This window comes from Malaclemys terrapin, chromosome 1, assembly GCF_027887155.1.
Source record: "Malaclemys terrapin pileata isolate rMalTer1 chromosome 1, rMalTer1.hap1, whole genome shotgun sequence".
In the NCBI taxonomy this organism is placed as follows: Eukaryota; Metazoa; Chordata; order Testudines; family Emydidae; genus Malaclemys; species Malaclemys terrapin.
In genome coordinates, this window is record NC_071505.1 from 125,852,104 (window position 1) to 125,867,382 (window position 15,279).

General features: G+C 44.0%; 2 protein-coding genes across 3 annotated transcripts in view; one reads left to right on the forward strand and one right to left on the reverse strand.

The window, feature by feature from the left end:
- Window positions 1-7,350, reverse strand: part of SMC1B (structural maintenance of chromosomes 1B) — a 65,276-nt gene extending 57,926 nt beyond the window's left edge. The window contains exons 1-3 of the mRNA XM_054038198.1: window positions 7,143-7,350; window positions 4,582-4,770; window positions 1,284-1,396 (exon numbers count right to left, since the gene is read on the reverse strand). Of these exons, the coding sequence (XP_053894173.1) occupies window positions 1,284-1,396; window positions 4,582-4,770; window positions 7,143-7,251 (411 nt within the window). The 5' untranslated portion in view covers window positions 7,252-7,350. The remainder of the gene's footprint in view (window positions 1-1,283; window positions 1,397-4,581; window positions 4,771-7,142) is intronic.
- Window positions 7,351-7,635: 285 nt separating this feature from the next.
- The window catches only part of RIBC2 (RIB43A domain with coiled-coils 2), a 34,638-nt gene continuing 26,994 nt past the window's right edge, over window positions 7,636-15,279 (forward strand). Inside the window, exons 1-2 of one of the 2 annotated variants that reach the window (XM_054038305.1) lie at window positions 7,636-7,830; window positions 12,682-12,763. In XM_054038305.1, coding sequence (XP_053894280.1) covers window positions 7,714-7,830; window positions 12,682-12,763 — 199 coding nt within the window. In that variant the 5' untranslated portion in view covers window positions 7,636-7,713. The remainder of the gene's footprint in view (window positions 7,831-12,681; window positions 12,764-15,279) is intronic. The other variant, XM_054038314.1, reaches the window with a different exon arrangement.

Here is a 15,279-nt window from a genome sequence, read left to right on the forward strand (position 1 = left end):
GCATACTGAGCCACAGGCAAAAGAAGTGACTGTGAAATCTACAGAAAGGAAATTCACAGGATGAAAGAAACTGAAGGGGATGGCCTGCTTACTACTAAAGACAAAGGACTCTTAGGATATATCTGGGGATATAAGGAAACACACAGGATCCTTCACCCAGGAGGCAAGCTGACAGCACGACTGTCTCTTGAAAGGAGGGTCACAGCTAACCTTGGTTGTAAAATGCTGCAAGGATTTTGCATGAGCAAAGCAATACTCTAACAAAATACTCTCATGTCTTATAATTAAGCCTACACTCTAGAAAGTGTGTTTTGATTTTGTTGTATAAATGTAATGATTTGTTTCCAATATTTCTACTTGCTATTATTAGAATCTCTATGCTTTGTTAAATTTATTTATAGTGAAGTCTAGTATAAGTGCTGTCTGTTAAGAGGAGTGGTAATCAGAGGTAGAACTGGTAAGCAGGAGTGCCCTGTTTCTTTGGAAGCAGCAAACCTGTGAATACTGTGAGCGCCCAGTGGACTGGACCTGGACACTCCAGAGAGATGCTCAGAGGGTTTGAGAGTTGGATCATGCCTATTGCCAACCTGCAGAGAAACAATGGGTCTTGCAAGCCCTAGAGGGGAGTGCTTGCATTGTTCATGGCTGGTAGAGTTGGGAGGCTGACCCCTAGCAGGCACAGACAAGGCTTCCTCCTGCTTAAGGACAGGTGGTAGCCAGATGACTGACAATATACCAGAAGGCATCACAATGGCACCTTTCAAAAGCAGTAAGTTCACATTTTAAGAAGATTAATACACACTAGACAGGACAAAGAACTTTGGAAAACATATTTAAGGAAAAACCGTGCTTGTCAAAGAGGAACTAGATGTCCTAACAAGATTTTCCATCCACATATTTATGAGTATTATAAGTTGAGACAAGAATAATTTTGGCTCCAGAAATAAGGTGGTTAGCCAATTTTAGGTTTGTTTTTTTTTTAAATCCAAAACATGAAGACCTTTTTCAACTTATAAACTGAAGCACAGAAATTACTGGGTTTCCCCATGATGAATAATGCTTCCCCCTACCTCCCTTCCACACCCTCTATTTCCCAACACACAGAGAAACCTTGCAATTCCCATTTTATGGCCTAGACTTCCTAGGCTAGGACAAGGCTGCTATTATTCATGCGGGACTAATTACCTGTTTGGCTGACCAGGGTGCAGTATTAACTGTCTAGTCCCAGCACTCCCAATCTGCACTCAAGCTTTGGGAGGTTACCAAGTACCTTAAATGCTTACCTGAAAAACCATGCAGTTCCTTGCTTTGACAATTATGCCTATTTTTTCAAGCTCTGCTGTGTAAACAGATCGGCTAACAGCTTTATCATTGAAAAGAAACTCAGAACAACTGCCTAATAAAGGAAGAAACAATAAAATTAAAGTATCATGTAACCAAATATTTGAACTATTAATTTATGTTGTGCATTTGACACTTTATCTAATCAGTTCACCTGTTCCCCCTTTTGTACATCAAGAAGGTCTACACGTCTTCTGAGGTCCAGAAGGAGGTGAGTGACAAACCATGGGAAAGTCTCTGGGTGAAGATAAAAGACAGGGGCGGAGGGAAAACAAGGTTGATATCGGGGTAAGACAACCAAAACAGGAGGAAGTGGTGGATAAGGCATTTCTATGACAAATATTTCTAGAACAGAAATATCCAAAACATAAGGCCTGTTAGTAATGGTGGATTTTAACTACCCAGATATCTGGTGGAAAAGTAATATGACAAAACACAAAATGTCCAATACGTTCTTGGAATGTGTTGGGGAGAACTTTTTGTTTCCGGAGGTAGAGGAGAACAACAGCCATTTTAGACTTGATACTGACTAACAAGGAGGAATTGGTTGCAAATCCAAAAGTGAAAGAGAACTGACAGTAATCATAAAATGATACATTTAATGATTTGAAAGAAAGGAAAAAGTGAGGGCAGCAGAATAAGGAAGAGAGACTTAAAAAAAAAAGCAGACTTTAACAAACTTGGAGAACTGGTAGGTAAGGTTCCATGGGAAGAAATGATAAGGGAAAAAGGAGTTCAGGAGAGCTGGCAGCTTCTCAAGGAGATAATATTAAAGGCACAACAGCAAGCTATCCCAATGGGAAAGGAAGACAGGAAGAACAATAAGAGGCCAAATGGGCTGCATCAGGAGCTCTTAAATGACCTGAAAAATCAAAAAGGAATCCTACAAAAAGAGGAAACTTGAACAAATTGCTAAGAATGAGTACAGAAGACTAGTACAAGCATGTAGGCACAAAATGAGAAAGGCTACAACACAAAATGACTTACACCTAGCAAAGCACATAAAAAAGGCAGTAAGAAGTTCTAAATAGACAGAGCGGGGAAAGAGAGCTACTAACTGACTACCCCACAATGCAGGTAGCTAATGCCTGTTTTACTTCAGTCTACACTAAGAAGGTTAATTGTCATTGGATGCTTAACACGATTAAATAACAAAATGGAAGGAATGCAAGCCAGAACAGGGAAAGAACAGATTAAATATTTAGCTAAATTAGATGTATTCAAGTTGTTAGGGTCTGACAAAGTTCACCCTAGGGCACTTAAAGAACTAGCTGAAGCAATCGCAGAACCATTAGAGATTATCTTTGAGTTACTAGCCAAGTGAATAGGAGGGGAGGAAGCAGTAAACATGATACATCTTGATTTCAATAAAGTTTTTGACACTGTCCCACTTGACAGTCTCATAAGCAAACTAGGAGAAAGTGGTCTATATGAAATTGCTATAAAATGGGTGCACAACTGGTTGAAAAACCATACTCAAAGAGTATCAATGGTTCACTATCAAACTGGGAGGTTTGATCTAATAGAGTCCTGCGGGGGTCTGTTCTGGTAATATTCAATATTTTTATTCATTAGTTGGATTAATGGAGTGAAGAGTATGCTTATAAAATTTGCTGATTACACCAAGTTGGGAAGCGTTGAAAGCACTTTGGAGGACAGAATTAGAATCCAAAGTGACCATGACAAATCAAAGTATTAGTCTGAAACCAACAAGATGAAATTCAATAAAAGACAAATGCAAACTTAATTTAGGAAGGAAAATAATTAAATGGACCCTACAAAATGGGGAATAACTGGCTAGGTAGGACTACTGCTGAAAGGGGGTTATAGTTGATCACAAAATAAATATGAGTCAATGTGATGCAGTTGCAAAAAAAGGCTAATATCATTCTGTGGTGTATTAACATGAGTGTTGTACATAAGACCAGGGAGGTAACTGTTCCAGTCTACTCAGAATTGGTGAGGCCCTCAGCTGGAATACTGTGTCCAGTTTTACTTAAGGAAAAATATGGACAAACTGGAGAGAGTTCAGAGAAGAATTAAAAAAAAAAAAAAGATCAACACTTTAGAAAACCTGAATTATGAGAAAAGAGTTAAAAATACTTGGCATATTTAGTCTTAAGAAAAGATGACTAAAGGGGAACAGGATACCAGTCTCTAAATATTTTGAGGGCTGTTCTAAAGAGAACAGCAATCAACTGCCCATGTCCACTGAAAGAAGGACAACTAGTAGTTATCTTAATCTATAGCAAGGGAGTTTACATTAGATATTATGAAAGACTAACTATCAAGCCAACAAAGTATTGGAACAGGTTACCAAGAGAAGTTGTGGAATCCCCATCATTGGAAGCTTTTAAGAACAGCTTAGACATGGTCTAGGTAACCCTGCTTCAAAACGGAGGGTGGACTAGATGACCTCTCAAGGTCCCTTCTAGCCCTACATTTCTGTGATTCTATGATCTCCAGAATGCAACCATTATTCTCTAATGTGGACATTACAGCATTAGCCACTCCTGTTAATACCAATCTTGACTACCATAACATACTCAGGACTACCCCTGAAGTTCATCCGGGCACTGGAGCTAGAGCAGAATGCAGCTGCTCTCCTCCTGAGTAGCGTGGGGTAGTTGCATCTCCTTTGCTCAGGTCTCTGCACTGGCTTCCTTTTCTTTTCCATGTGGAATTCGAGGTGTTAACCTTTAAAGACTGGAATGATCAGTGACCATTAGATACAGCTACCAATCCTATACCTCAGCTAAAAGTAATTAGGATTAGCCTTGGGAGTGCTTCCAATGTTGTAAACCATGGCCCAGATCCTCAAAGGTATCTAGGCACCTAACTCCCATCAATTTCAATGGAAGTCAGGAGCCTAAATAGCATAGAGAATCTGGGCTTGGGTCCGTAACATAGCTTTCACAGTAGACTGCCCCATGGAACTCACTTCCTTTGATAAACTCTCAGAGACACAGTTGGGCAATCATTAGGGCGAGGAGCATAACATGTATTTTGTTTAGCATCTGATTAACTCTTCTACTTTATTACTGTTTTCATCCTTATAATTACAGCACCTGGCTATCATGACCAGTACTATAAAAACTGGCTTAATAATTCCAAAGGATTCACTAGTCCGTGTTGTACCATCAGATTATTATATATTTAAGATTTAAAAATAAATAGTCCACTGCAAGTTTTCTATATCAAGCACAGAAAATATTTGGAAAAAAAAAACCCTACTATTACCTCGAATAATTCTTGAAAATGTTTTCTCTTCTCCATTCTCTTCACAATACACTATTTTCACACTTGCAGTAGAGGAAAATGGCTTTCCAATGTGTGCTCCATGAATAAGTTCTCGAACACTTTTTACTCTTAAATTTGCTGTTCTTTCACCCATTACAAAACTAAGGGCATCCATTATGTTTGATTTTCCTTTAAAATGAGCAAAAAAACATTAACTTCTGATTTTTTTAGAGTTGGATAGGTATGAACATACTTAGCTGACTACTTATTTCTAATCTTTTATTTCGATCTCAGTTTTGTTGTCTTCCAGAACCTATGTATGCATTTAAGAAACGTCTATTTAAAATAAAATTGTAAAAGAGGTTTACATGTTTGAAAGTAATTTATAACCAACAGCTGGTATCAATGTCTGCAACAGATTAATTATTATAAAAGTGTTTCACCACTGAATTCCATACTTAGTTTATGACATATCCAGGTCTACATCCTTTATCTAAGCATCTCTAATTTCCCCCCCTTTACTTCAGTTTGCTTGACATCATCAGTTGCTTCCTACATACTACAGTCATTGACAGTGTTACCAAAATATTCCATAATGCATTTAGAACTCTTTCTTAGGCTTGGTCCACACTAAGCCCCCAGTTCGAACTAAGATACGCAACTTCAGCTACGTGAATAACGTAGCTGAAGTCGAAGTATCTTAGTTGGAACTCAAAGGTACTTACCGCGGGTCCACATGCAGCAGGCAGGCTCCCCCGTCGACTCTGCCTACTCCTCTCGCAGAGCAGGATTACCGGCGTCAACAGCGAGCACTTCCAGGATCGATTTATTGCGTCTAAACAAGACGCGATAAATCGATTGATTTATTGCGTCTAAACAAGACGCGATAAATCGATCCCAGAAGATAGATTGCTGGACGCCGAACCAGTGGCTAAGTATAGCCGTACCCTTACAGATTCTTGAATTCCAAAGAATGTCTTTTTCATATTTCCTTACACTGTTAGAAATATTAGCAGAAAAAATATTCATAATACTTAGTACATTATCTTTCCACCAACCTTTTCTCCACTCACTCTTTCTCTTATCTGTCATTCCTGATAGCACCCTCATTTTTCTGGTCTCCCAGAATCACTACTTCAACATTACACTGTATCTTCCTCTCTTGCCCTCCTCCCGCCTCCAAAATAACAGAAGAGGGGAAAAAATAAGAACATTCTTGAACTGAATGTTGGGGATTACTCAGCATCAGAGTTTCTTCTGGCTACTGATTCATGTAACTTATGCTGATTTAACTGGATGAGTATCTGAAAAACTTCATTCAGTATTCTGAACATTAGAAACAGTGGGAGACAGGGTAGGAGTGATCCACTAACAGACAAAAATTAAGTTAAATTAAAGCAATGAAAAATATAAAATCCTAGGCCCCTGCGGTAACCACTGGACAACTGTCCCACTCCTTGGATAAGCTTGGTTATAGCATCTACTGCTTTTTCTACACACGTTTATGAAAAAAAATCCCCCATTGTTGAGCTGTGGTAGGGGATGCAAAATAACACCTGGCCATGTTTTTACTGTCATTTTAGTTAAACTTGCTCCAAACGTGATCAAAACAAGAATAGATCCAGCCATCTGGGCTTGGTCTGTGCTGTGTTTCCCAACAGCGCCAACTGGAGAGGGTTTATAAAGCCATGTCTACATTGCATTGTCTACATTATTAATTATTATTATTAATAGGGAAATGAACACCACTGTAAGTAAGGTTTTTTGTTTTGAGTAGAAAAAGGTAGTAGAGTTCAAGCTGGGTTCATTGATAACTACCTTAGGCTTTGTCTTCACAGTTTCGAAAGGTTTTGTTTTGTTTTCCCCCCAATGAGATGACCGAGCACGATCATTATCTTGCGGTAAAACCCCCAGTGGAGACAAGGCCCTTGTTGTGTTTGCCCTGAGGTAGCAGGGCGAGATCAGCACCCCAAGCCCAGACTGACCCCACCACTTAGTCTAGGGTCTGGTAAAGCCTTGCCTGCACTAGGATTTGACAGCAGGAGAGCTTGCACATGTTAGTCACCCCAAGGTAAACACACACCTATCATCAGTGAAGACGAGGCCCTGACTTGGCCCTTTCTTCTAGATGGGAGGCACCCTGGGCCACCTGACACCACCACGCAGCCAGACCAGGCCTACTTTACATATGTCTACATAGCAAGCGGCAGGAGGTGTGAACCCAGTTTGATGAACTCCAGCTTGCGGAGCTTGGGCTACGTCGCTAAAACCAGCTGGGTAGACACTGGGGCTGGGCCTCTTTAGCGCATCCCTGACTTCAGACCCCAAGTGCTGTGTCCACACTGGGGTTTGCGACGCTGCGGTTACACCAGGGCCAGCAGGGTAGTTGGCATTCTGTCGGTGGGATCAGGGCAGCTGCAGCCACCACCCCCTCGGGTGTGGGCAGGAGGCGAGTCGCTATCCCCAGGGTGGGGTAGCTGTCTGACCCTCAGGCTGGGCCCAGCCCGGCAAAGCCCCAGTGCCCCGTGAGCTGTGGCCTGCCCTGCCCTGCCCTGCCCTACCTGATCCGTTGGGGCCAATGATGCAGTTGAATCTCATGAAAGGGCCGATGCTCTGCCGCCCCCGCCATGACTTGAAGTTCTCCAGCAGCAGCAGCTTCAGGTAACCCATCCCGGCGGGGAGGGGCGAGCCGGGACCCCAGAGAGGACGGCGGCCGTTAATGTCTGAAACTCCCCTCCCCTGAGAAGTTGGGTTATGTGGGAGGGTGTGTGCGCGCGCGCGCAGGGGGTGGGCAGGTGTCACGCGCCCCTTCCGCGCCGCGCGCCTCCCTCAGGCAACCTGCGGCTTCACAAAAGCGGGAGCGCAGCGCGAGACACCGAGACGAAGCCGCCTCGTGCTAGTTCTCGCGGGAAAGGACGGCTTGTCTCGCGAGATTTCTGAGGGGAGCCGGGACCAGGGAGGAGGAGCCAAGCGGGGGCGGGACCTGACCGCGGGAATCGGGGGGGGGGAGGGCTCGTTCCCATAGCAACCCGCTCTGTTGACATCGCCCGGCGATAGCCTGGGGCGGGGAATAAGGGCCCCGGGAGATCGTCGTTGTTCGGCCTTAGTGGGACCTCGCCCCCCGCGGGCACCATGCGCAAGCTGGGCCTGCAGCGGGACCTGGCCGAGGCGGCTGCGCTGGAGCGGAGGCGGCAGCGGGAGCTGCACAGGCAGAGCCGCATCTTCAACGCCCGAGTCAGGACGATCGGGGTAAGCGGGCGGCGGGGCCGGCCGGCGGGAGGCGCCTTCCAGGGGAGCGGGGCGGGGGCTGCGGCCTCGTGGCACTGTCTAGGGGCGGACTGCCCCCCCCCCCACGGGACTGTTGGGTGCCGACTTGTATGGGGACCGATTAAATTAATGATCACGCATCGGGACCACAAATACCTGGAAACGTGGCTTCGTCCAGGGACCAGTAATACCCAGGAGTGACAGTGTTGCGGTTTTTGTCCTGGGGGCTGAAAGCACTTTACAAAGGTGAGTGTCTTTATCCCCAGTAATAGACGGGGAAGCACCGAGCCATGCTGGGTGGGCTCATATTTAGAAGGCACACACTCCAATTTAGACAGCCCCTCAACATTTCCAGTGTTGGAAGATTACCTCTGCAGTTCTTACATGTGTAGCCCATCCTGCTTCCATTGAAACCAAGGACAAAACTTTCTGTAGTGGAAACCGAATCAGCCCCTGTGTGGGTATATATTTAGGTTGCGTTTACACTACTCATACCACTTGCGGTGGCTTGTGTGTATGTAGCTACACGCCACAGTGACAAGCAGGCAGAGTCCACACTGCGGTGTGTAGTTGCTTAGCTACTCATGTCAGTGAAAGGCTGTACGGCAGGGGTGAGGTAATGGGGAGCTGCTGGTGCCTTTCCCTATGGCAAACATACCTTTATATCTATAGGGCTTGATTGCCCACTACCTTGAACCTTAAGTCAAGGGTGGCCAACCTGATCCTGAGAAGGAGCCAGAATTTACCAACGTACATTGCCAAGGAGCCACAGTAATACATCAGCAGCCTCCCGTCAGCTTCCTCTCCCCACTCCCAGTGCCTCTCACCCACTGGCAGCCTCCCCGATCAGCGCCTCTCCACACCTCCCGATCAGCTGTTTTGTGGCATGCAGGAGGCTCTGGGTGGGAGGGAGAGGAGCGAGGGCATTGCAAGCTCCAGGGACAGGGTGGGAAGGGGTGTAGTGGGGGCAGGGCCTGTGGCAGAGCCAGGGGTTGAGCAGTGACATTGGAAAGTTGGCACCTGTAGCTCCAGCCCCAGAGTCAATGTCTATACAAGGAGCCACATATTAACTTCTGAAGAGCTACAGGTTGGCCACCCCTGCCTTAAGTAGTCATTTACACTAGTGCAGAGCAAGTGGAAGGTGGACTTAAGACACTATCAAATCAGAATGATAGCAACACTGCTGTAAATAACTGCACAAGGTACTGACAACTGAGAATCAGACCCATTATGTGTCTGTCTCTTCCAGTTTGTTTTTTGCGGGGGGGGGGGGGGGGACTTCACTAACTTACAGAGGTGCGATGAGGCTAAATTATGTTTGTGGTCCCTTGAGAGCCTCAGATATCCTATAGGTAGGTCCCTACCAAATTCAGGGTTCATTATAGTCAATTTCACAGCCATAGGATTTTAAAATTAGTAAATTTCACAGTGTTGTAACCCTGAGGGTACCAACCCAAATAAGATTTGTGGGGGGGAGTCGCAAACCTGTAATAGGGGGTTATGGGCTGGCCCCCTCAGAGCTGGACTCTGAAGGCAGCAACCGCAGAGCTTCCTGCAGCCACAGGAGGTTCCCGGGGGTGGAGGTGGGTCTGATCTCCCTCCCGCACCACCCCAAACAGCTGTGCAGGGGATGGACAAGTCTTGTCCCTCCCCAACCCAGCCGGAGCTAGGAACCCCGTTTGCTGGGGTGCTCCCAGCAGCACAGGGAAGATCGGACCCAACTCCACAAGTCTCCTCCAGCTGCAGGAACCTCTGGGACTGCTGCCCAGTCCCAGAGCGTCCTGCAGCGGGGGTGGCACCTGGAGGTGGGTCTTGTCTCTCTCCCACTCCCCCAGAGTGGCTGTGCAGAAGATGGACAAGTCCTGTCCCTCTCCAGCCCAGCTGGAGCTAGGAGCCCCCTTTGCTGGGGCATTCCTAGGAACCGGGGACATGGGATTTCACAAGGAAGGGCTTATTTCATGGTCTGTGACATGTTTTTCACAGCCGTTAAGGGACATTAGAATATATAAACTTCCTTCAGTGTTATTAATGTATTAACAACTTTTTATTAGTATCACATAAAACTAGATTCAGAATTGGTGAAATCGGGTTCAGTCCATTGACTTCAGTGGATTCGACCTGTTTATGACTGGTCTGAATTTGATCCATAGAGTGTTAGGGTTGAATTTTTTTACTATCAATGAGTCATTGGAAGGATAATTTCACTTAGATTTTCAATAAATCCTTAGTTACGAGGGAATAAAATGGACCAGTGGTCCATCTGATCCAGTATCCTGTCATCAGTAATGGCCAATGCTAGATGCTCCTGAGGAGGATGCAAGAAATCATGTACACCTCTACCCCGATATAGCGCTGTCCTCGGGAGCCAAAAAATCTTACTGCGTTATAGGTGAAACCACGTAATATCGAACTTGCTTTGATCCGCCGGCATGCGCAGCCCCGCCCCCCCGTAGCACTGCTTTACCGCGTTATACCCAAATTCGTGTTATATCGGGTCGCGTTATATCGGGGTAGAGGTGTACTTGGCAATTGTCGGACAGTCTGCCCACACAGGTAAAGTAACTAGACAACTGAAGACCAGTGTCTTGCACAGGGACATTCATCATTTGGCTTTTGCCATGACATATGTGTCTACCACATGATTTTAAAAGTTTAAAAGATAAATCCTCACCTGATGTAAATCTGTATATCTCCACTTAATGGAACTATTCTGATCTATACCATCTGAGGATCTGGCCCAAAGACTTTTGCACTAGTATATTGAATCAATTTGCAGGCGAGACAAACATAAGAAATGAAAGATAAACCTAACAAAGGATTCTATAAATGTTTTTGTTGGTTTAATTAAAATAGTGTAATGTATTCACCATGTGAAAGATAACATTCGGAGTGGGGGTTGTCCTGTGCGCTGAAATTAAGCATAGCACAAAGTAGAAAGATCCTGCAAGCCTACAAAATATACAGTATATTCGTGCTTCCAGTCACATTTTTAAAGTGCCCGTATACTACATACGGGCATAGATTTTAATATTATCAGTTCTGTTTAGCTGCCTCTTCTGAAGAAGTTTGAAGCAAGCCAGTATCTGACTTCTGAACACTCCACAAATGTTGGAAAAGAGACTGAATCAAAAAGGGCAGGGAGTGTGCAGAGTGGTTCACTGGCATGGGAATGGGAGTCTGGAGACCTTATCTCTAGTCTTAACTGCCATTAACTTGTTGTGTGATCTTAGGTCAATTACTTTCCCTCTTTATGCACCTTACCTCATCTGTAATACGGGGTTAAGTATGTTTACCAGTCTTTGTAAATATGCTCTGAGATATTTAGCTTTTTTCATTTATAGAAGAGTTAATTTAATTTAGAGCTCATTCTTCTCAGCATCAGGAATTTCTGAAAAGCATGCAAATACACAACCAAATCAAAAATGAATATGAATTAACATATACACGGTATGAATATGTACAAATAAGGTGTAAAATTACAAATAAAGAAAGATTATTATAAGAACAGATTAGAAAAACCAGTTGGAAGCCTCAGCATAGCAAATAATTCATCACTGCAATTCTATTGATATCTTGGCATGCAGTTAGTGGAATGACTAGCATTTCAGATGCTCTCAGGTTGGGATTCTGGACAATTCAGATGAGTACTAAAGATCTGTGTGATTTGGAACAGTTCTTTTCTGGGTATTTTCTGGACAAGAGAAAACTGTTCAGAGAAGGTATGTAGCTGGTACAGTAGTTCAGAATTTGTATAATCTGTCCATTTTATGCCTAGAATCTACCAAAGGAAGCATGTTTAATTTTTCCTTAACTTATTACTGAAATTGTGAAGAACTTTATTAACCAAATATTTCCTCATAACAGTTTATATTTAGAATCCAGTACTGCATGGTTTTGAACTTTATTTATCATTTGAAGGTATTCTAGGACTTCTGCTGCTTTCATACATCATAAGATCAGACTTTGTTTCTTCACCTAATCAGCATATTCAGCAATCCTAGGCAGTATCGCACCATATGTTTTTACTACTGTGATCTGTTTTGAGGGCACTTGCTTAATCCAAATACAGAATAATTAATACCTTGCATTTTTCATCCAAGGATCTAAAAGTGCTTTACCAAGACAATTAAGGATTATTATCCCACCTTTATAGATACAAAAAGAGATTAAGTCACTTGGCCAAGATCACACAGAAAATCTGTGGATGAGTCAGGGACAGAACCCCAGTTGCATGCTGAAAACACCAGACACCATGCTTCACACTGTGAAGGTTGAAAATTCCCTCTTACCACCATCTCCGCCTCCAACAGATGTTTGAGTCAAAATGGTACATTTTACAGAAGTGCACAAATGTTTTAGAACTGAAAACTATTATAACTCTTAAGTGAGTGTCAAAAACCTTTACAACTATTTAATATATGTAAATGGATGAAAGATAAGTAACTTAAGTAGGAATGTCCTCTACAGTGGAAGAAACATTTCATCTAATGTATTGGAGCTCAACCTAACCTTGTAATGTTATTTTGTTTCGGAATAAGAATGTACCTGTTGCTATTAGAATGAAGTGAACAAACAGGAAGATTATTGTTGGATTTTCTTTTTGCAGCCACATACTTTAATTAGTAAAGTGCCTGTAATTTACCATTAAAGCCATTTCACTGGCAATAACGTAATTCACAGCTGTCTAGAATTATAATTTTGCAAGGCAAATACATTCATTTCTGGCTCAAGTGGACATTTTAATATACAAGGTTGGACTAGAGCCGGTAAACAGTAAATATTTTCAATAGAATAAATAATTTTTACAGAGTTTAATTTTTTTCATTATAATAGGTTGATAAGGATGCTTTGGATACTCAAATCAATGATAAGAAGATTCAAGAGGCAAATGAGAAAGCACGACATGAGACAATTGGTATATTTATTGCTATATAAAGAATACAATTTTATATTAGTATATGTCAACATTTGTACGCTGTTTTGCAATCTTTTCTCTCCATTTTCTCCTTTTTAAATGTTTCCACCAGTCTTTTACTGAATATTTGCTGCCGTGGAAATATAGGCCAAGATGTTAAAAATTGGTACCAAAAGTTAGGCACCTCTGTAAGTGGTCTGAAGACTACTCCTGGGGGAATTCTGCGCAGCTATGCATGCACATAATTCATGTGCTGCGCATCATTTTTTTTCCCCACAGGCAATAACTTCTGCCAGAAAGTTGCTGCAGTTATGCTTTTTGCCTACCAGGGGCTGGTGTGGCACTAGAACAGAGCAGCCACTCCCGAGCAACCCCCAGCTGCGATAGGGAAGGGAAGAGGATGCCTTCTTCACAATGCTGGTGGGGCTAGGTCAGGAGGTAGGGGATATGAGGGGACAGACAGTGTGGGGCACATGGGGCTGCTGGGGGGAGTCACAAATGGGGGTTCATAAGGGTTATTGGGTGAGGACACTCTGGGGCAGGGGCTGAATGGGAGTGGAGGCACAGAGCCGCATAGGGACGGGGAGGGATGCAGGGACACATGGGGGAAGGGGAGTGGCTGAGTGAGGGCACAGAGACATGGGAACAGGAGGGAAGTGATGCAGGGCCACATGTGGACAAGGGGAGGGAATGCAGGGACACATGGGGGAAGGGGAGTGGCTGAGTGGGGCCAGATGGGGAAAGGGGGAAGGGATGAAGGGCCACATGGGGAAAGGGGGAGGGGTGGCTGAGTAGGGGCACAGGGCCACATGGGGATGAGGAGGAGGTGCAGGGACACATGGGGAAAGGGGTGGCTGAGTGGGGGCACAGGGACACATGGGGACATGGGGAGGAAGTGTAGGGCCACATGGGGGAAGGGTGTGCCTGAGTGGGGACACAGAGACATGGGACAAGGGGGTGCAGGGACACATGGGGATTGGAGGAGAGGGTGCAGAGACACATAGGGTGATTGAGAGGTGCAGAGACACACAGGGTGACTGAGAGGTGCAAGGGGACAGGGGAAGATGTGTCTGACTGAATGGGAGAGGCCAGGGGTCAGCAAGAGTCTGCATGGGGAGGCTCCCTAACAATTCTTCCCTGCCCCCCCCCCCCAAAAAAAACTGTTCCATATTTCTCCCATCCACACCCAACAACCCTCTATGTTCACTCACAGGCTCCTTCCTTTTCCCTCAACTCCTCTGTTACCCCTGACTCCCCCAAGCCTTTGCACTGCTTCTGGGAGGGGGGGCTCACGGCTCTGTATTGTAGTTGAAATGAATTACACAATGTTCTGTATTTATATGCCTAGTAAGGAATCTATTTGACAAAAAACATTTCCTGAATCTTTTTCATTGCCTGTATTATTAAAGACATACTTGCTGACAGGTATTTTGAAATAAGTTACCAGAATAATTGAAACTGGTGTGATTATATTGTGTTATTTTGACAAATAAAATATGTAGAATTTTGCAGAATTTTGAAATATGTTTAGAATTTTTAATTTTTTGGCACAGAATTCCCCCAGGAGTAGAAGACAACGGGAAGTGTTGGCTTTTCAGCCCTTTTGAAAATCAATTTAACTTAAAACATATTAGTAGTCCCAATGAACCCTGTGCGTAAAGTTAAGCTTATGCATAGGGCTACGATTTTGTCACAGAGGTCACAGAATCTGTGACTTCCAGAGACCTCGGTGACTTGAGCTTGCAGCGCCTGGGAGCTGCAGGTCCCCCCATTGCCCATGGTGGCTGGGAACTGAGAGGCCCCAACTCCCAGCCACCAGGGGCAGGGCAGGGAGTGTCCTGGGAGCTCTCAGCCGCTGTGGGCGGTGGGGGTGCCCCACAGTTCCTGGTTGCCATGGACAATGGATGCCCCGCAGCTCAGAGCCCCGGGCAAAGGGGGGCCCTGCAGCTCCCTATTTGTCATGCATATTTTTAGTAAAAGTCATGGATAGGTCACGGGCTTCCGTGAATTATTTTTTATTGCCTGTGACCTGTCCGTGATTTTTATTAAAAATATGCACGACAAAATCTTAGCCTTAATTATGCATAATACTTTAAAGGATCAGACTTAGGATCCTCACTTTAGGCACTCATTTTGAAAGCGTATGCTGTAGGAATCACCTACCGCTGTATCAGCAAATAAAGATACATATGCACTAAAATGGTAATAGTTATCTGAGCAAATTTGTATTTCCTTGGTTCCACATTTAGTTTCTAGATATAAATTAATTTCATAAACCTTGTCCATATGTGAGCACATGACTGATTATGTTTTTCCCTCTTAATTCAGACCTACAAAAATAAATAGGATATACTTTCTATTTCACCTTTGAAACAATATCTGTCATCACTTGAGGGGGAAAAGATTTTTTTTTTCCACACTGGGTAAATATTGCCATACCTACTTAGGTGAAACTTCCACTAAAGTCCATGGAAGTTTTCTATCAATAAGGTCTTTAGGGTTTAGCCCACTCTTTA